General features: G+C 41.2%; 1 protein-coding gene across 1 annotated transcript in view; it reads left to right on the top strand.

Moving 5' to 3' along the window:
* The window catches only part of nsd3 (nuclear receptor binding SET domain protein 3), a 28,358-nt gene extending 11,616 nt beyond the window's left edge, over positions 1-16,742 (top strand). The window contains 13 exon segments of the mRNA XM_030736883.1: positions 19-219; positions 2,223-2,402; positions 3,113-3,259; positions 7,021-7,177; positions 9,881-10,083; positions 10,173-10,285; positions 10,393-10,539; positions 10,633-10,755; positions 11,307-11,423; positions 12,337-12,478; positions 12,586-12,692; positions 12,795-12,999; positions 14,958-16,742. Coding sequence (XP_030592743.1) covers positions 19-219; positions 2,223-2,402; positions 3,113-3,259; positions 7,021-7,177; positions 9,881-10,083; positions 10,173-10,285; positions 10,393-10,539; positions 10,633-10,755; positions 11,307-11,423; positions 12,337-12,478; positions 12,586-12,692; positions 12,795-12,999; positions 14,958-15,229 — 2,114 coding nt within the window. The 3' untranslated portion in view covers positions 15,230-16,742.
* The last annotated feature ends 4,377 nt before the right edge of the window (positions 16,743-21,119 follow it).

Here is a 21,119-nt window from a genome sequence, read left to right as displayed (position 1 = left end):
CTGTTGTTCCTTTTCTAGGCAGCCACCCTTGTTTTAGCTGTAAATCAGTGGGCCGGGAGGTGACGCGCTGCTCTGTGTCTGGATGTGGTTGTTACTATCACGAGGACTGTGTCCGTAAGCTCCCGGGAGCCACGAGCAGTCCAGGCGGAGGTTTCAGCTGCCCTCAGCACAGTTGCTCAACCTGCTGCCTGGAGAGAGACCTGCAACGAGCCAGTAAAGGTAGAACAGTTTCCTTTTTGTCTCTGGCCTTCAATGATTTTCTGTTTGAGTCTGCAGGAGTGTGAGCTGGTGATAGGTAGAAAAAAATGCTTAGCTGATGTTACTGACTGACAGCAATAGAACAAAGCTCACATTAACCTCAAGCCTGTGCTGCTTTGGTAAAAAGTAAAGAAAGCTGATTTAAAAAAAAAAAAAAAAAAACTGCCACATTTAATGAAAGAATACTTGGTGACGGCTTCGGTACAAACGTCCCATTCCCCTCAAATTTAAACTGCTCCGTTTGGTTTAAGGTGAGAAGAACCTGGAGGCTGTAGAGCATTGGAGAACATAAACTGACTCCTGGAAATGTCTTTAGACAATGGTACATTATCCTGCAGGAAATATCTGAAAATAATTTAGCACCTTGGGTGCAGAAGTTCTAAAAATGCAATACAGTGATACTGACAACTATGATTTTATACCAGGGGTGGGCATTTAACACGAGAAACTGGAGCTGTTGTGGAGGGCTGCAAGAATAAGCTGAACTCAGTTCTGCTCAATATTAATTTTATCTCTTATAAGCTTATTGTTGCAGCCCTCCACAACAGTCCTGGTTTCTCAGGTAGCCCTTTGGGAAAATTAACTGATTTATACCTTTTTGCCTTTTGGCATGAAAGTAGTCCAAATGGGTAAACAGGCAAAATTGGAAAGGAAATAAATGATACCTAAATCTGACACACTTCTGCAAATTATATTTTCTATACCAGTGAGCAAAAACATTGACTATTCACTGAAGAAGAAAATAACTTGGTTATCTTTTAGCATACCTAGGATCAGTGTGACAGTAGGTGGATGCAGGTGAGGACCTGAGCAACGTTGACAGAAGCCAAATCTTATTGGGTTGTTACTGTTTCGCATCAAGTCATAACATTTCTCATTTTTAACATCTTTGTAGTTTTTTGTGTGAAAAGGTTAATGAGAACAGTTGTATTGTACCAGTAAGATAGATTAGCAAATAGTTGAAGCTTTTGTCTTAATTTAAAAATTAATAAATAAAAAATGAGAGTTGCCTAAATCCAATCCCAGCAGGGGAAACTCCTGGTTGTTTTATTTAATATTTGTGTGTACAGCACAAAGCAATGACTCTCAATCTTTGTGATTTATGATTGTTGGTCTTTTTGTGGCACTTCGTCGTATTTTAGATATTGAAAATAGTTTGTTGAATAGTTTAGGTTCAAAAGGTAACCTTACCATTTGTCTAGCAGAGTTCTTTCCCCTTTTAACTCCAGCAAATACCGAAAAAGTGTCCAGGTTTACGTTGTGACCCACTGAATGTTCATTATCAAATTCTGTTTTTGTCAGTTTTGTTGCTGAAATGCTGTGAAGCTTTTTTGCTTTTGCTTTGCTTTAATTACAGCTGGAGCCCATTGAAGGAATATGACCTAGTTGTTTTTAATAGATGCTCTGCGGTAAAAGGAAGTGAGCAGATCTGTGCTGTAGGCCTGGGCAATAATTGGATTGCAATTATACCTCCATTTTTGGCTTTCAGTAATCATGAAAACAAAATAATCTGCATAAAACGGTTAACAGATGCAGCTGCCTGTGTCTCTGATCTACAAGGGCAGCTCATCCTGTGTTGGTTGGTGGCTTCAGCACCCCACTGATCTTCACATGGCTACAGTGCATGTCTACAGGATGGCTTGAGGGCCCCTATATGCACCTTGGTGGAGCCTGCACACTTGCATGAACTGACAATAGTACTTGTGATAACAGTCATAAAGACCTCCACCGTGTGCGCCTCAATTTTTTTCATTCATTTTTCACTTGAATTAAATTTAAACATCAAGAAATACCTGGAAAAATTAGGTTCAGTAAAGACACAAGGTTTTATTTGAAAAATACAAATAATCATGATAAATAATCAAAATTAGAATTATTTATATTGTTTTTTTGCCATAATAAACTTTAAGGTGTGAGCATGATAAAGTCCGTCCTCCCGCTCGGCTGTCCCCCCCCCCCCCCAGGTCGTCTGATTCGTTGTATCCGCTGTCCGTTGGCCTATCACACCGGCGACAGCTGCGTGGCGGCAGGCAGCGTCATCCTTACCCACCACATCATGATCTGCAGCAACCATGGCAGCGCCAAGAAGAACGGCCTCCTCACCTCCCCCGTCAACGTGGGATGGTGCTTCCTGTGTGCCCGAGGTAAGCTCTCACAGCTGTACACACTAACACACCCCCACCCCCCCCACCCCCACCCCACCCCCACCCCTCCCAAAAAAAAAAGCCCTCAGTTCAGGAGTAAGCCCCACCTGACCCACCCCCTGGAGCAGACACACGAAGAAGGTCTTAATTACACCACACATGATGATTTGAATCTTGTGGCGAAATACAAGATCAATTCTTCTTGCCTGCATCATCTCATATTTTCATCTTTTTTTTCATATATAACCTCTTTTTTGATGCAGTAACATCTCATTTGGGTATCTTTAATATTCCATGTTTCATCTTTGGCTTTGTTGTTCGTGGATAGCAGTGCTGTGAAATGTACTGTCTGTTTTCCATCACGATACTAATACTATGAATGATTCGGGCTGCTACACTGCACTCCACTCAAAAGAACCACATCTGTCCTGAATGCCGATGAAAGAAAGCACCCTTTTCTTTGTGACTTTTAGCTTGTTTAAGCCCCACATTTAACTTAAAGTTGAGTGCACTGTTTGGCCTCTTTGTGTTAGGACAAACTTTGTTTTACTCGTTTCCTTTTTTTTGTGTGTGTTACAACTGTGTGCGTGTGTGTGTGTGTGTGTGTGTGACTGTGCACGCGTGTTTGTTCTTTCTCTTTTTGTAACTTTTGGGTAATTTTCGAGTTTGACTGCGGCTCACCCCCGTCTCTTCCTGTGTGTCTTGTGTAGGGCTGTTAGTGCAAGACCTTACTGACACCATATTAAGTTCATATGCCTATAAGTCCCACTACCTTCTGACTGAGTCAAATCGTGCTGAGTTGAAATTACCTATGATTCCCTCTCCTTCGTCAGCTACCAAAAAGAATGTTGGGAAAGGTAACTGAACAGTTTTTCTCTTTCTCCTTTGTCCCGCTGGTCTGTGTTTGTGTTGTGCCTGCTCCCATTCTGATCCCCCACCCTCCCCCCCTTTTTTGTACACATCTTTCATTTCAAAGCCTTGAGGTGCAAAGTTAATTAACTGACTACACATGCAGTTAATTTTAACGCAGAGTGGCACAAAGTAACTTCAGCCAAGTTTCCTAACACATTAACAAACAGCAGTGGGCCTCATGCAAGAATTATTTCTCACGTTCTCATCCCGGATGAAGATTCCGGGTCTGAAAAGCGAAGCCAAACCTGCATTTTATGCAATGACCATCAGGGAGAAACTCCTATGGTTGATAAGAGACTTCTGGTTGTGTAGAAGTAAACATTCATGAAGTTCATTTTGTAAGTTATGGTCATTCTTAGAGTCAGAAAGAAGGATTATCCAGTGTAAATGAAGCCTTACAGTCTTTCTGCTGCTGCTGATGACGGTGCAGTGAACTGGTGATATTCATCAGGCTGACAGAAGCAACAAGTCTTTTTCACACTTGGCATTGCAGGAAAAGCACAGCTGTTGGCAACAACAACTTCTGACACATCATTATTAGTCAGTTAGCATGCAGACTGTCAGTTGAGCTAAATTAAATTCAGTTTTATTTATATAGGAACAGTTCACAATAACAGCCCTCCAGTCACACAGGTATAGAGACCAGTCAGTAACCTGCTGGAAACCACCAGTTGCTAGAAGGTTGCTTGCAGTTGGTCAGTGAAATAGGTCATAAAGAGGGTGCTGCAACAAAAACCTCCCAGGAGTTGCTTTGATCACTTGCAGACTGTAGTTTGTATGGAGGATGGTCGCCAACTACTCGGCAAGTGGTAGTGGAACCGGAAACGGGGACTGTGTGGCTTCAAAGTAAAAGTTGCTCCTTATGAAATGTTAATTCAGTCTCTGAACAGGATGCACCTTTCCAGTACATTCATCCATGGTGCTAAACCGAAATTATGTACCCAACGGTAATAAGTAGCACTGGCTCAAAACATTAGGGAAAGTAGTAGACAAATCTCAACTGAATTTGGCATTTGGCAGAATAAAGTGGTTTTGTACCCTTTGGGTACTCAACACATTGTGAAATGTGTTGGCTTTAACTGGAAGGCACAGCTTTTACTTGGAAGGCGAATGTTCTCATTTCTGGTTTGTGTCACACTTTTTCAAGTTTCGCTACTGCTCGGTGGTTAGTTGGTGAGTTTGCATGGAAGTGAGAGTCTTCCAAGCACCTTGAGGCGACTGTTATTGTGAATAGGCACTATATAAGTAAAACTGAATTGAAAATTTCTTGCAAACTGCTGACAGTGACTAGAGCACCTATTGTTAATGCTGTTACTAACACCTGTGTGAAAAAGACTTGTTTCATCTGTCAACCAGATGAGTGGCACCAGGTGGCAGAAAGGTTATAAGGCTCCATCTTTGGGTGAGCATTTCAAGAACACCTTGAAGTTATTTTGGTCGAAACAAGTAGTAGAAGACTGGAAACCATTAGAAAATAGTAAAGCAGATACCAGGGATGTGTTGTCAGAGCAGATCTGTAATGAGGAAGCAATAAAGCAGAAGTGTTGCGGTGAATATTCTGAGCTAAGATTTTCCCTTAACTTTCAAGATTTATGGACTTCTTCAACAGGCATCGGAGTGTCAGAGTGCAGTCATTAATTTTGGCAACTCCACCCATAAAAATCAAAAACCCCTGATTTAAATTTGGCTGATTTCCACGTCAAAGTCATTTTCTTGTGCCCCTTTTTGCCTGTTCTGGTGCAGCTGCTGTTTTTAGACTGGTCCCTGGAAGTCTCGTTCTTGTACCGAGATTTAACCACGCTGGTGAAGAGTGCTGGCTTTCCAGCTACAACCCAGAGACCAAACAGCACTTTTCAGTAGCAGTATGTATGCAAAGGAACAGAAACTGACTCTGAGGCATTGGGATATCTTCTTTTTGATGCTTAAGATACGCCTTTGTGACTTTGGCTAAATATTTGGGCTCACTGTCAATCTATAATGTAAGTTTGGCTGAGTAGATCCCTCCCTGATGGTACTATTTGATTGATAAGAACCTGAACATCGAAGCGCCTTAAACTTCTGTAGAGTACTCTATCTGCAGGGGAATAATTTGACATGAAGTTAGATGCTATAAATTCTCTTTGTAAAGCTACAATACGGAGCAATCAAAAGGAAGCAGCGTCACATCATCAGCAGGATGATGGATACTTGGTTATTTGTCTTCATTTTAGTGAGTTATTGGATATAATGTTAAGTGCTATGCTAAAAGTCAGACTAATGCGCAAAAATCTAATCTCTACATAACACAGCCGATCTGGACTGCTCGTGAATTTTGTTCTCCCATATCTTTGTGAACACGGCCAGTTTGTTTGTATAAGTGGTTCTTGCACGAGGCCCACAGCCAGTCTACACACTTCTTTGCTAACAGAGGTCATTATAAAGAAGATAAATCAGTTTGTCTGCTGGTAAAATACAATTGGTCCTCAAACCTGCAGCACTGCTGTATGACGTTCCGATGTAGGTACTGATGCTCCGGGTTGGTTCGGGTTCTCTCTGTGATTTGTGGAGCTTCTTACTGCTGGAGGCACGTTGCTTCTCTGCTTCAGCACTCTGGGCGTGGTTTTGATTTGAAAGACCTTGTCCGGCCTCACCTCTTTTATGGCGACTGCAACTAAGTTTTGTTTTTGACTGAAAATTTCAGACAGTATGACATTTTGGCTCCCCTCATGTTCTTGAGCTTTGACCTGCCTTGGATGGAATATAATCCCAATCAGTACTAGAATCAAGTACATTTAAGCAAAGCTGAGTTTACAGGTGAAGGAGGTTGTTTTTCTTTTTCTTTTTTTTTTTTAAATTGTAATACTGCTATTGCATTTCATTAAAAAAAACAACCTGAAATGGCAATACTGGAAAGATTTCATTCCATGCAAGCTGGTCTGTGCAGAATGTGATATGTGTGATGGGAAAAGTTTGCTTTATGAGCAGGACTGCATGCCGGCTTTTTGCCAGTACTTTGTTACATGGTTATAACCCTGATTCATTGTTAACTTGCTGGCTGATTTTTATTCTGGTGCTGCCGCATGTATTTTCCCATAGACTGGTCTTGGTACAGTGCTCTGAATCTGATTGCCAGACATGCTGTAACCACTGCACTAAAAGGCTGTACCTGAAACGGGAGCCCCATGCAGTGTTTCCAGCCATTTTGTTCATGCAGTCTGGCTGTTACAAGAGGCTTCACTCAGGCCAGAAGGTCCTGGCCTCAGTTTTTAATTTGGAATAATTACCAGAGGTTATTGTGGTAGCTCTAGATAGAAATGTATGTTTTAACTCTAGAATAACAGAATTTTATTTTGTATTTGTAGACTTTGTAGTAGTCCTACTTTCAATAGGCTTGTCTGCAAATGAGATTCAGAGTTTGACCAGGTGTTAAGGTGCATCACCTAATCATACACTCCTCCTCTCTTTGCATACCCACCCCCTCCCCACTACGCATGCACACACACACACACACACACACACACACGTACACACACACACACACACACACACACACACACGTACACACACACACACACACACACACGTACACACGTACATACACACACACACACACACACGTACACACACACACGGACACACACATGTGCACACATGTGCACACACGCGCACACACACACACACACACACACACACACACACACACACGTGTACATCCATACAAATGTAGGAGGCAAGTTGCTGTGCTGCGACTCATGCCCAGCTTCCTTCCACCCGGAGTGTCTGGAGATGGAGATGCCGGAGGGCGCGTGGTCCTGCAGCGATTGCAGGGCAGGGAAGAAACCTCACTACAAACAAATTGTCTGGGTCAAACTAGGCAACTACAGGTAGGAAGCACGGATTATTGACAGCTGAGGGTTATGCAGCTGTCATTTTGTGGTATGGTTGCAATTAAAGGATAAGATCTGTGACATTTTAGATTTCTTGTTGCCCAAAAAAAATACCATTTTTAAAAAAAAAAAAAAAAAAAATCACCTGTGTAGTGTTCTGTGTCACAGACCTCCACTGTAGCTTATTTTCCCCACTGACTTGATGCTGTAAACCTGCCACAGAAATTTAAACTGTAAGTATCTTTTTGTGCAGAGCCTTTTTAGAAAAAATGAACACCACAGATCAGCCGCAGTATTAAAACCACCTTCCTAATACGGTGTACATCCCCCTAATGCTGTCAAAATATCTCAGACCCATCAAGGCACAGACTTCACTGAATGTTTCCTGTGGTGTCAGGTACCAAAATGTTAGCAGAAGATCCTTTAAGTCATGCAAGATACAGGAGTTGTTGCTCAGTCAGAATGAGATTTAGGGAATTTGGAATCAAAGTCAAGCAAGCAAGCAATATGTGTTCATTTAGCATTTTTTATTTAAAAGAGTTGCAAAGTCTTTTACAAAAGCCAGCACAGCAGCATGGAAAATGACAGTTAACAGGAAGCCAAAATTAAAATACTGGGTAATAAAATTACCGTATTTTCCGGACTATAGAGCGCACCATACTATAAGCCGCACCTACAAATTTTTTGGAAAAAACTGGAAACGTACATATATAAGCCGCACCGGGCTATAAGCCGCTGGTATCTCCGCCGCTCTCGGTTTTCCACAATTACTCGGCACTCAGCAGAGGGGGACAGACAACCCCAAATTTGAGTTATAACAAGTCAATTCACCATTGATTCGTTCACGCCGAGCTTACGTGCAGCGGCTCTATTTCCCTCCTGTAGTGCCAGGTCGATAGCCCTCAACTTAAAAGCGGCATCATAGGAAGTTCTTTTTGTGGTTTCCATGATGAGGGAGTTTGAAAAAAATCTCTTTTGTGCCTGCTGCTAGCACTTGTTGGCGCTTTCTTCTTTGATTTCCAACTTTGACGTCCCATGATTCATATCCTGCTAAAGAGCCCCCTGGTGGTTAAAGAAAAATCCACAGAAACGCAACACCGGGCTATAAGCCGCATGGTTCAAAACGTGGGAAAAAAGTAGCGGCTTATAGTCCGAAAAATACGGTAAACAGAATAAAAGAAAAAAAAAATCATCAGTCACACCATTGGGGTAAATGGCTGCAATTAATTTATGTACCTGGTCATGCAACAGTGTTAGATTTCAGTATAACATACACAAGAATAGCACAAACATTGCTAGGAGCATCACATTGTCTCTCTCAGCTGTTATTCTTTCCATAGTGCACCCTGCTGCCCTCTCTTCCCCAGGTAAACTACACACACGCACCCAACCGTCCACAAGATATAAAAGGCGACGTGATTCATCAGACTAGAAAACCAGCGGTCCATTTTTGATCCTCACATGACCATTGTTGGTGCTTAAAGCTGTGGACAGGGGTCAGCACGGTCACTCTGACCATACACATCAAGCTGCAGTGCGCTGTGTGTTCTCCTTTCTGTCATACTTCAACTAAAGAGCAGATCCACTCAAAAATCACTGTAAAAGTTATGATCGGTGTTGACCCTCAAACAATTCCCAAAATAGTGAATCCAGTCACCAGTACTCTCAGCTAAGTGTAAAATGGTTAAGCAGCTGCAACTGAAAGATAAAGGTTTGATGAGATAGTCTTATTCACCGTTCTGTTACGGCCACCATTAAGGTTTCACTTATTTGTGCTACAGTAGCTCATCTATAGGACCGACTACACAGGACAGCCTTCCTCATACTTAGTACTGGCTGTGTTTCCTTGGACTGTTATTGGTAAATACTTCCTGTTGTATACTGGCACCACCAAACAAGGCCTACATTGCAGCCCCCCCCCCCCTTTTTTTTTTTTTCTTTTTTCCAGCTTCCAACACATAAACTTTAAGAACTGCTATTCACCAGTTGCTTAATAAATGCCACCCCATTACAGGCAATATGTAACTAGACAGTGTTATTCACCTGACCTGTCAGTGGTTTTAATGCTGTGGCTGTTTGGTGTAAGCAACACATTTTTTGAACATTTATGTCTTCAGTAGGAGCAAATCGACTTGAGACTGAGAACCACAGACAGATTGGGGGGACGGATATGCAGATTGTTGATTTTTGGTCTGTTTAAACTTGGTGTAGCACATTGTCTTCACACCTCATGTGGAAACAGGATGTGATGGTATATATATATATATCCAGGTATTCAGGAAACACTGAGAGATGCACAGCAGTGCTGTTTCTCCTTTTCACACTAACTGTGAGTCAGGCTCAATATTTATCTCACAGTTTAGTGTCTTCTGGCAGATTAAAGGTGTTCACACAAATAATTATTAATCCACTCAAGAAATGTGATTGTATGCTGAAAAACTGCATGTCAGTTGGCTTAACGTGAGCTCTGAGTTTGAGAAAATGTTTTGCTTATCCTGCCAGAAACCAATAAATATTCACTTTAGTTTTACAACAAAATAATACGAAGCCGCGTAAATATGATAACTTTAGATTGTGGGGGGTTTTTTGTTTTGTTTTTTTAAATGTATATATAATAGATATAAAATTAGGTTTGACATTCAGTTCTCTGCCCTTGCTTTTCTTCTCCTTTGTGCTGAACGACGTCCCTCTGCCTGCCAGGTGGTGGCCGGCAGAGATCTGCAACCCTCGTTTGGTGCCATCAAACATTCAGAGTCTTCGGCACGATATCGGTGACTTCCCGGTCTTCTTCTTTGGCTCCCATGACTACTATTGGATCAACCAAGGCCGTGTTTTCCCATATGTGGAGAATGACAAGAATTTTGTCACAGGACAGATCAATATTAACAAAACCTTCAAGAAAGGTAACTTATTCTTAAAAACTTTGCTCCTACTAAGTTGTGATTTTACTTCAAGCTGAAGGAATTTTTCTGAGTTGCTGTTCATGTTTTAGCTCTGGAAGAAGCAGCCCGGCGGTTTCAGGAGCTTAAGGCGCAGAGGGAGAGCAGGGAAGCTTTAGAACAGGAGCGCAATTCTCGCAAACCACCACCGTACAAGTTCATCAAGGTGAGCGGATGAAAAGACTAAAAAAATAGTTATAATAAATATAAATGTTTGTTCATTAAATCTTGGGCGTTTTTACTAATTCTGTGGCTGCTGTATTTTCCCGACAGTCCAACAAGCCAGTGGGGAAAGTTCAGCTGCACGTGGCCGACTTGTCAGAAATTCAGCGATGCAACTGCAAGCCAACAGACGAGCATCCCTGCAGCCCGGAGTCCCAATGTCTCAACCGCATGCTGCAGTATGAGTGTCACCCACAGGTCTGAGTGCATATTCAGGTTTTTTGTCTAATTACTGAATCAAATTATTAAAATCCAACTTTAAACTTTCTATGGTTGTGTTCCTGTGATCAGGTGTGCCCTACAGGAGACAGTTGTGAGAATCAGTGTTTCTCCAAAAGGCTGTACGCAGAAACGGAAGTGTTAAAGACAGAGGGGTGTGGCTGGGGCCTCAGGACAAACCAGGCACTGAAGAAGGTGGGCACTGTGCCTAAAATCCAGACATTTCATTTAAAGTGCCATCAGTACCTCTGATTTATATTTACTGCAATCAGAAATGTGTCCTAAACCAATCTTAAATATTTTAACTATCAAATTAAATAAAAAGAAATACAAGAAAATTAAAAAAACTGCATAGTTTAAGAAACAAAATCTTCTGATTAATCCTCCATTAGATCCATCTGCCCTTCAAAAAAACCCTTTTAAATGCTCCATGTTTTTCTTTTGTTCTTCTTCTTTCTAACAAAAGGTTTGGCATTTATAGGAAACTAAGGTTTGTTAATGTGTTTTTCATTTTTACTATAATTGGATACAAACAAAGACATCTGAATGTATCAAGCAGTTTCCAGACATAAACACACAGAACTTTGCCATGACTGTCCCCAAGTGTTTGTATTTAAAGTTAGAAATCACTTTAATCTGCCATCCAAATACTGATGGAATAATGCTTCTCCGTAAGCCATTTTTAAATAAGGGTGCCTACGTGATACCTAAAACAGTATAAATGTGAAGTTTCTTGTTTCTTGCAGGGTGACTTTGTGACCGAGTATGTGGGCGAGGTGATAGACTCAGAAGAGTGCCAGCAGCGAATCAAACGTGCCCATGAAAATCACGTGACCAGCTTCTACATGCTCACCCTCACCAAGGTAACATCGGTGGACTGAGCAGTAATGACTGCAGCGTGCGAATGTTATGAGCAGCAAGAAGCTAATATTAGGCTCAGGAAGTGTGAAGTTTTGATAAAACTGGGTGACGTTCAGCCCAGACAAAACGCAGCCCGACATTTCTGTAAACAGGAACAGTGAAGCATTGAACATTTTATGATGTTCCCCGAGTGCTGCAACTGACAGATGAGTCCTTGTGTGCAATGCCTTTTTAATATGGTGAGGTTTACATACACGTCACTGCTGACAGACACTTATAGCACACCTGGCAAATGAGAAAAAAACCCTTCAGAGCCCACTGCCCACTCCTGCGATGAAATGTACTGTTCCACCCAGAAATCACAGCATTGTGTTTCACATGGATAGAACCACCATCGTCACCTACTGATTTTGGACCCCACATTGTAAAGTCTTTGGGGTACATGTTTGTTTCTTGGAGCTAGAAGTTACCTTATTTGGATGAGCGGGTGGATTACTAATAAACTCAGCTAACACAGATACCTTCTAGTTAGTGCTAAGTAAGAGATTAATTTCACTCAGTAAACCAAAAGACAAACATCTGTACCCTACAACAAGCCCTAATTTTTAGTCAGGTTATTCATTAGAAATGTTCCAAAAGGCCTGGGCAGTACCATTGGCTTGTTCATCCATTCATTTCCTTAACCACTTATCTGACTTAGGGTCGTGTGGGAATTTAGCCTGTTCCAGGGGTTCACTCTGGTCAGGTCACCAGTCTGTCACAGAGCTAACACAGAGAGACAACCACACAGCTTACTCATGTAGAAGTCGTGGTACTGAAAGATTAGTTCACATAGACATCTCTGATTGGAAAAATTGGTCACAGGAGAAAATTTCTTAAGCTCTTGTCTCCTAATCATCTTGTCTTTCCCGGTAGGATCGTGTAATAGACGCTGGCCCAAAAGGAAACCTGTCTCGGTTTATTAACCACAGCTGCAGCCCTAACTGTGAAACCCAGAAGTGGACTGTAAACGGTGACGTTCGCATTGGAATCTTCACCCTTTGTGATATTGAGGCGGGTGAGTTCATCTGGGGCCCAGACACACATGTTCTATGTGTTAAATGCACTGAGAGCGAGTTACGCGATTCCCATTTACTATGGCTCCTCTCCCTGGTGTTCCTGCAGGCACAGAGCTGACGTTTAACTACAACCTGCACTGTGTGGGCAACAGGAGAACGTCCTGTCACTGTGGATCAGACAACTGTTCCGGATTCCTTGGGGTCCAGCCATCGGTGAGGGCGTTTGTCATCCCCATAAATCCAGCGCTACCTAAGAAGAAGGACATTTGTAGCTGTGCTTGATACCACTTCCTTGTTTTATCATGTTTTTAACAGAGCGCTGCAGTGATGGAGAAAGAGGAGAAGGCCAGGAATGCTAAGCTGAAGCAGAAGAAACGGAAGCTGCGGCCGGAGGGCAAACACACACACGAGTACTTCTGCTTCTGCTGCGGAGAAGGAGGAGAGCTGGTGATGTGTGACAGGAAGGACTGTCCAAAAGCGTATCACCTGCTCTGTCTCAACCTCACCAAACCCCCATATGGTAATGACAGAAATTAGTTTCTACCTGCTTTTGTTTTGTGTAATAACACTTTTTTATTTTTGCCAGTGTTGGTTCTGAAATGTTTCTGCAGGTCAGTTTATTTTAAGTTTTCCAATTTTGTTTTTTTAAAGTTGGCAGTACCTGTTTTCAACCCCCCTCTATAATACGAAGTTATACAGTAATTTACAGGAATTAAGCAGATATATTAGGACAGGATATTAGAAGAATTTCCTGTGCTGTAAATTATTTCATTGATGGCTCAGTTTTTGTTTGGGATCTCCTGTTGAGTTTGGAAACACCCATCCTCAATGATCAGTTCACTCCACTGCATGAAAAATCAGCATCTTCAATCTGACCCCCACAGTACAGCAGGATGGTGAAGTAGGTGCAAGCATTTCATTCTCCGCTCCCACCCATCCCTGGTTTGTTTTACATAGTGTTAAATTAAGAACAAGTTGAAACAAAAGCTGTCTGTATGCATCAAACTGCTTTTTGTTTAGTTTTCCGTGAAGTTGGCCGCAAACTGACAGAAGCCATCCCTAGTTATGACACCTCCAGGATGCACAAGTGTCTAACAGAGGCACGGGGTGTACTCCGCTACATTTATTTTTCAAGTTTTTATTAGTTATTTTCTAGACTTGTTGCTGCTGCTATTAGAAAATGGAAAGATTAAGCAACTCAGTGGGAGAAAATGTTACATTAGACACTGATTACTTTTGTCTGTTTTGACTTCTCTGCTGGATTAGTGTCTAGACGATGGTCTCTCAGCAGTGATCAGTTGTCACAGTTAACAGGTTGGTGGAAGTCTTGTCCTGTTCTTATATTAAAGATCAGCACATGCTGATTTATATTCCAGTTTACATGTTTTATACCGGTGATTCCCAAAGTGTGGATATGCCATGGATTTTTTTTTTAAAAAAAAGAAAAGAAAACTAAGCTAATGAAACAAAGATAAGAGGTTTGTTTTGTTTTGTTTTTTTTATCTTTTTTTACACATTTCTGATCCTAAACTCATCTTATATGTTTGTATTAGTTAGAAATAACTTAAGTTGGAAAGTAAAGCTATTGATGGAGACTCAAGTTCAACAAGGAAATCATCAGGAGATCACGATGAATCAATGAAAAGTGATTCAGAAGAACCTTACCTTGATTCCACACCTCCATAGTTGAGGCCACACTTAGTGCCTGTCGTGGTGGTAATCCACAAACCAGTTGGTTGACACCGGAGGTGAAGGAAGCCATCAAGCTTACAGTGTAGCACAAAAGTGAGTACACCCCTCACATTTCTGCAGATATTGAAGTATACCTTTTCATGGGACAACACAGACAAAATGACACTTTGACACAATGAAAAGTATTCTGTGTGCAGCTCATATAACAGTGTAAATTTATTCTTCCCTCAAAATAACTCAATATACAGCCATTAATGTCTAAACCAGCGGCAACAAAAGTGAGTACACCCCTAAGAGACTACACCTGTAAATGTCCAAATTGAGCACTGCTTGTCATTTCCCCTCCAAAATATCATGTGACTCGTTACTGTTACTAGGTCTCAGGTGTGCATGGGGAGCGGGTGTGTTCAGTTTTGTAGTACAGCTCTCACACTCTCTCATACTGGTCACTGAAAGTTCCAACATGGCAAAGAACTCTCTGAGGATCTTAAAAGACGAATTGTTGCGCTACATGAAGACTGTTATATAAGCTGCACACAGACTACTTTTCATTGTGTCAAAGTGTCATTTTGTTAGTGTTGTCCCACGAAAAGATATACTTAAATATCTGCAGACATGTGAGGGGTGTACTCACTTTTGTGATACACTGTTTTCACAGCGCTGGTATGTATTTTAAATAATCTCCATTTTCAGTCCACAGGCTTTAAACAAAAAGAGTCCCTGGGTGGGGAACCATTGCTCTGATCCTCTAACAGGCTCTGTAATTACCTCTTTTGCTGTTTGCAGGGCGCTGGGAATGTCCGTGGCACGACTGCAGCGTTTGCGGCACCCCGGCCTCGTCTCTCTGTGACTTCTGCCCTCGCTCCTTCTGCCGGGATCATGACACGGGAGCACTCACCACCTCCTCGCTGGACGACCGCCTCTGTTGTTCCAGCCACAACCCACTCAGTCCCCTGGGCTCCAAATCCAGCTCCACCCAACAACGCCGCTCCACTCAGAGCCCCGTCAGAGTCAAAGAGGAGCCGGAGACAGAGCCGGGCCAGCCAGCCACAGAGTGATAAAACCCTTAATACCTCATTCCCTGCAAAGTGCGCTCCAATCCACCTCTGATCTGAAGCGGTGCGATGCAACAGGGAATACAATGCTTTTTTTTTTTGTTTGTTTGTTTTTTTGACATGTGCGATGGCCACTATTCAGAGCTAAGACACGCTGATGAACACCTGATGCTGTTTTGTGGCGACAGCAGGGGAAGTGACCAGGCATCATTGTGCATTGTTTTCCCTCCTCTCTTGCCATAAAACACCTCTACTTACACTCTGCAGCTCGTCTGTGCCCACCCAAGGGCCCGGGCCACCACCTAAATATGTTTTTTTTTCTTTTCTTTTTTTCTTTTTTTAGTTGTTACTACTATATTTGTCTTTCCTTTTTCTTTTTTACAGCAGTGAAAGTTCTAAGCATTGTCACATCTTCAGTTACTGGCACTTTGAAGAACTCACTGAGTGAGGTGGAGGAAGGGGCAGAGAGGAAGCAGAGGGAGGTGGGAAGCTGAACCTCAACACCACCTCCACGCTGCTCCTCTCCTTGTTTACCTGCTGTAAGCTGTGGTCTCACACACAGGCTAGGCTGGCTTTAGGATGGAGATGAGCCAGCTTTTCTCGTGATCTGTCATCCTATTTATCTCTCCTTCTTCTTAGAGAAAAGGAGCGGCGGGGGAAATGACCAATTTCGTGCAATTTTTTTCCAGGACCACACTACATTCCAACCTTCCTTAAACATGGTTTTAATATACTTATGGGTATAGATAAATATAATTATATACAGTATCTATGTTTGTTAATGTTTACAGACAGATTCTCTCACTTCATCTCAGTGAGTGGTGTATTATGTTTGTTTAGGTGTTGAACATTACGCAGACCTCCTTGTGAAAATAGTCCTATTAAGGTGAAATATAATGGTATATAGTGAAATGGTATGACATTACAGAAGTTCTTGTGATTTTCATATTGCCAGTCTCACTCGCCATTGTGTACATAATTGGCTCACAATATTGTAAAGTACTAAAAGATCAGGAGGGGGCGGAGCCTCGCCTCTCTGATTGTTCTTGGAAGAAGGAAAAGCTCTTTTTCTTTTTGTTTTTTGGTTAAATAAAAAAAAACCAAGACAAATCCTTTTTAAAAAAAAAAAAAAAAATTCTTTAAAGTTTATGTTCTCACATTTCCTCCGATTAGTTCCTGTTATTTGCAAACTTAGATGGAGGGGCCCAGCTTGTGATCACTGGTGCTGTCTTAAAGTATTGTTAATAAGCCTTAAGTTTGGTTTTTAGCTGTAGTCACTACTGCCCAGATGCAGTCCATTTCATTTGTTTTGTTTTGTTTCGGCGTACTGTGACGGCTTTGTTTTGTTTTTGCCAAACTTTTTCTGAAAAGCACTTTCACACGGCTCATTGCTACACACCTTAGCTAGGTCATACGTATACAGAAATGTATATTAAAAGAACATATGACAAGTGTTTCAAAATGGATACCTCTTCTTGTATTATTGGAATTTAAACTGTGTTGTAACTTTTTTGCCTCTCGGTCAGAAACGTGGTGAGTGCTGGGTGTGGCTTTTTTCTTTCGAGGAAGGTGGGCCCAAATATTTTTTTTTTTTTTTTATTTCTTTTATTGTTTGTTTTTTTTTTTTATTAATTTTTTTTGGCACACAAGTAGGAAAGACTGCCAACCCAGCTTCGTACAAAAAAGGAGAAAAAAAAAAAAAAAAAAAGTCCTCGGTGTCCTCCAGAGGCACTTCTTCATTTTCCACCTTGAGAAAACTCTTAAGGCTGGGCTTTATATGGAGACGTAATGGTGTAACAGCAGTTCAGTCCAGTATAATGTACAAACTTCTGTACAGTGTTTTTAATCGCTCATCTGTCAAATCCAAAATTTTTTGTATTTATTGCACCACATTTTATACCAGTTTCTTTTTCAAACACCAGTGCAGTAATTTGTCTCCCTCTTTAACCAAGGAAATGGGCTTAAGAAAAAATATGGGGAGTTTAATGTAATATGCCTGTATCTTTCTTTTTTTCTTTTCTTTTCTTTTCTAAAACATTTGGTGTAATGATTCCACATTCGGTAACAGCCGCTGCTCATCGGCCTGTGTCGTGACTCACTGTAACTGGTGTTTAAAAGCAGTGTGAAGCACTTCAGTATTGGAATGTAAAGTTTCCGTCTCAGAGCAGTTTTTTGCCGCCTGGACTCGTGTGGTCGTCATTGAAGGAAGCTTTTCCGTGATCGCGCCTTGCTCTTTATTCTTCCTCAGTTAGGCTACTGTTTGTTCTTGTGTTTTCTGCCCTTAAAAGGTGTATTTTCTTTAAAAAAAAACAAACAAAAAAAACCAAACAAAAAACAAATGAGCCACAGGGTAAAACGGTGCCAATGTTTCCAATCAATTTAGGTCATTTAGGGTCTCTTTAAATACTCAGTTGCCTGTTTATTAGATAAAACTTCAGTCTTGGAATAAAACCTTCGCAAAGGTTTTAATGCTTAGTTTCCGAAGCTCTAGTTTTTTTGTTTTTTACAACAAATATTGATGAGGGTAGAATAAATTAAGCCTTTTCAGACATGGGATACAACACATCCAGGGTTTCAGGGTGCTTTTTTTGTTTTTTTTTTGTTTACCTGAGTTTTGTCAAGACTGACTCAAGTGTAACAGCACTGTTACAAGTGCAGTCCTCCCTGACAGCATCACTAAGAGAGAGATCTGTCTTTTCATTAGTAAAAATGCATCACAGACGAATGTTTTTGCTCTAATTAAAAAAAAAAAAAAAAAAGTTGCTGAGATAAAATGACTTTCTTGACTGAGGGGCTCACAAAGAAAGATGAAAGACTTGGAGAGTCCTAACTTGAGCTGACCTGCATGCATTGTATGTATGTTGAAATAGATGTGCGGATGTTTCTTGACCAGGATGCTCATTCAGACGTCGATGCTGTTAGGTTAATAGGAGGGGGTGTATGTCTGAAGGGATGTAGCCCACCACCTCCCCAGTTACCAGCTGGGATTGGCTCCAGCCTCCTGTGACCCTCGGGCGCCTCATAGTTTTCTTCTCCAGCCTGTAAAGCAGTCGACACCTCTTAAAAACAAAGGCTGAACTTTATAACCATTGTTAAGATTTTATTCCAGGCCTGCTATATTAGCTGCAGACCTGTGGGTTGTCATTAGTTTTACCTGATAAACTGGCAGCTGATTGTAAATCATGAGAGCGAAAGGAGGACAACCTCTGAATGCAGAAAAGTAAGACGTATTAGACATGTTTTAGTTGCCTAAAAATATTCCCCGTTCATTGACAAATTAAAGTAAAAATGCAAATCTTCCCTGAAAAGTCCAGTTTCTGTGCACTGGAGGCTTTAAATTTCCACAGTAAGCAAATGTGAAGCCACACATGAACTCTGGATAGTGTTCATTCTCGAGAAGGAAATACTCCAGTTTAGGTAAAGCTTTAGGTAGGACACGTGACGCCCGTTCGCTCGCTGTGAGGTCACAGGATAATCACCTGACTTTTTCGATGTCTGACTGCAGCGCATTGATCATTTTCGTTCTTGCCTCATCGTCCAGAGCGTTAAAGCCAGATTCAGTTTGACCACCGGGAAATGTTCTCCCTTTAAAAACAACCTTACAGCAACACATGTTCGGATGAAGGGGATTTTAATGGGCTGACATGAATTCATAAATGTGTAGAAAAGCTTGAACTTTGACTTTACACGTGAACATTTTGACCATGTTTGAGTTAAATTCTCTCACTTTTCTGCATTCAGCAGCAGCTTTCATTTCTGTTGCCACCCCTTCAGGAAACCTTTTCTTGTTAGGCAGGATTCCTGAAAAGTTTTTCATGCAGTTGAGCACTCCTCCCAGTTTTTCCTTTATTATGATTGTACTCATTGATAATCAGGTAGGTGCAGCATTAAAGCACCTATTTGTACACTCCAAAAGGTCTGTGCATCTAAACTTGAATTTTCCTCTTTTTTTTTTTTTTTTTTATTTGTGTGTTTGGCTTTTTGTTTTGTTTTTTTCTACACAGGTCTCGTACATGTGTGAGATTATTGGACCGCAGGCATCCCTGACTCGTGTTTGCTGCTTTAAAAGAAAAAAAAGTCTGATCATTTGTGATGATAAAAACTGGTCTTAAAGCTTCTGTTTTCTGTTGTTTAGTTGAACTGCATGCTTCCAACATCAGACAATGACTTATTGCCAATGTTTTTCTTTTCTTTTCTTTTTTAATGTATTGCACAGAGATTCTGCAAAACCGAACGGCCTTTATTTTTCTTTGCACCTCCAGATAGCATGATCTCATTTCTTTGTGCCACTTTGTCCTCTCCCGGCCCCCCCGCCTGACGCAGCAGCAGTATTATTTAAGTGTCCCCGTGTTCGACTTTTCAGTTACTTCAGAAACTGTCTGGTGTGTATGTTCTGTTTGAAGAGACAGCATGTTTGCTCTCATTTAAGTGGCCCTTAAATATGCCTGAGGAGGATTTTTTTTTTCCCACTTAAATTCACGATGGACCCCTACCCACCCACCCACCCACCCCCGTTTTCTGTGTCAAAGGGCATGTTTCAGTTCACTGATGTCTTTTGTGTTTTGTGCAATGTTGCCGACTGTCTTTTTTTTTTTAATATATTTTTTAATTAACATGCTGTCAAATAGTGTTGGAATAAATAATTAAATCACCTTCATAAGCACTCATCATCTCTTTTTACTTGTAGTAAAATTGCTTACAGTAACTCTAACTGGGGTCATATCTATCTCTCTTGGTGTTGCTTCAATTAAAAAGTGGATGAACACAAAATACCATGTTAATTACTGTTCAACCTGTGTTACTGCATACTACATATTGTTGAAGAACTTGTACATAGTTTGCATTGAACTTGCATAGGATCTTGTTACTGTGGCGTGCTCTTTTTGCCTGTACAATTCTGCTTCTAAATGTGTGTGACTGTTGAGACGACACTCTTTTTGTACATGACTGTCTTTTTATTTGAGGATATTGATTCTGTCCTTTTTTCATTTGAAAGTTGAGTTTGAAGAGTTCAGACATGCCTGAAGTTTGACTTTAATAAAGCTGTACTCTGTCTCAGTGAAACTCTCCCACTATGTGTGGCCTTTTTTTAATTGTTTGGTGAAAACGCAGCGAAACAGAGCGAAGTCCTTCTAGGGACAAATTCTCTGATCTCTCAAATCACTGAATTTTGACTCACACTTTCAGTAATTTCAGTCAGGTTGAGGTCTGGAGTTTGTTTTTTTTTTCTTTTTCAGCTGTTCTGTTGTAGATCTGCTGCTGTGCTTGAGAGCATTATCCTATGACCTAATTGTAACCAAGCTTTAGCTGTCAGACAGATGGACTCGCATTTGACTCTCAGTGACTCTAAGGTGCCCAGGTCCTGTGGCTGCAAAATAAGCCCAAATCCTCACCCCTCCACCACCGTGCTGACAGTTGGTATGAGGTGTTTGGTTTTCTCCAAACATTGTGCTGTTCATTATGGCCGAAACATCTCAATTTTGGTCTCGTCTGTCCAAAGGATACCTTCACAGAAGTGTTGCAACTTTCTCCTGGCAACACTTAGCAACAAACAAGCCAAAGTCATTCATTTTTTTTTTCTAATTGTACCATCATGAACGTTACCATGAACCCATAAGAGCCCACACCCATTTCTCCTTGAAGGAAAATTGACTCAGAATTTAAAACATTTTTTTAATTTTGAATTTATTCAATACATTTTCCAGAGCATGTGAAATTGTGACACCCATGCTAACTGAGGCCTGTAGAGGGGTTTGTTTGTTTTTTTGGAGTTTCTGAGCATTGTACAGTCTGAGCTTGGGATGAATTTGGTGGGACATCCACTCCTGGGAAGACTGGCAGCTGTCCTCAATGTTTTTCCATATGAATAATCTTTCTCACTGTAGGATGATTG

The sequence above is a fragment of the Archocentrus centrarchus genome, chromosome 9 (assembly GCF_007364275.1).
Source record: "Archocentrus centrarchus isolate MPI-CPG fArcCen1 chromosome 9, fArcCen1, whole genome shotgun sequence".
Lineage (NCBI taxonomy): Eukaryota > Metazoa > Chordata > Actinopteri > Cichliformes > Cichlidae > Archocentrus > Archocentrus centrarchus.
Note: the sequence above shows the minus strand (reverse complement) of the source record. Positions and strands in the feature narration are given on the sequence as shown.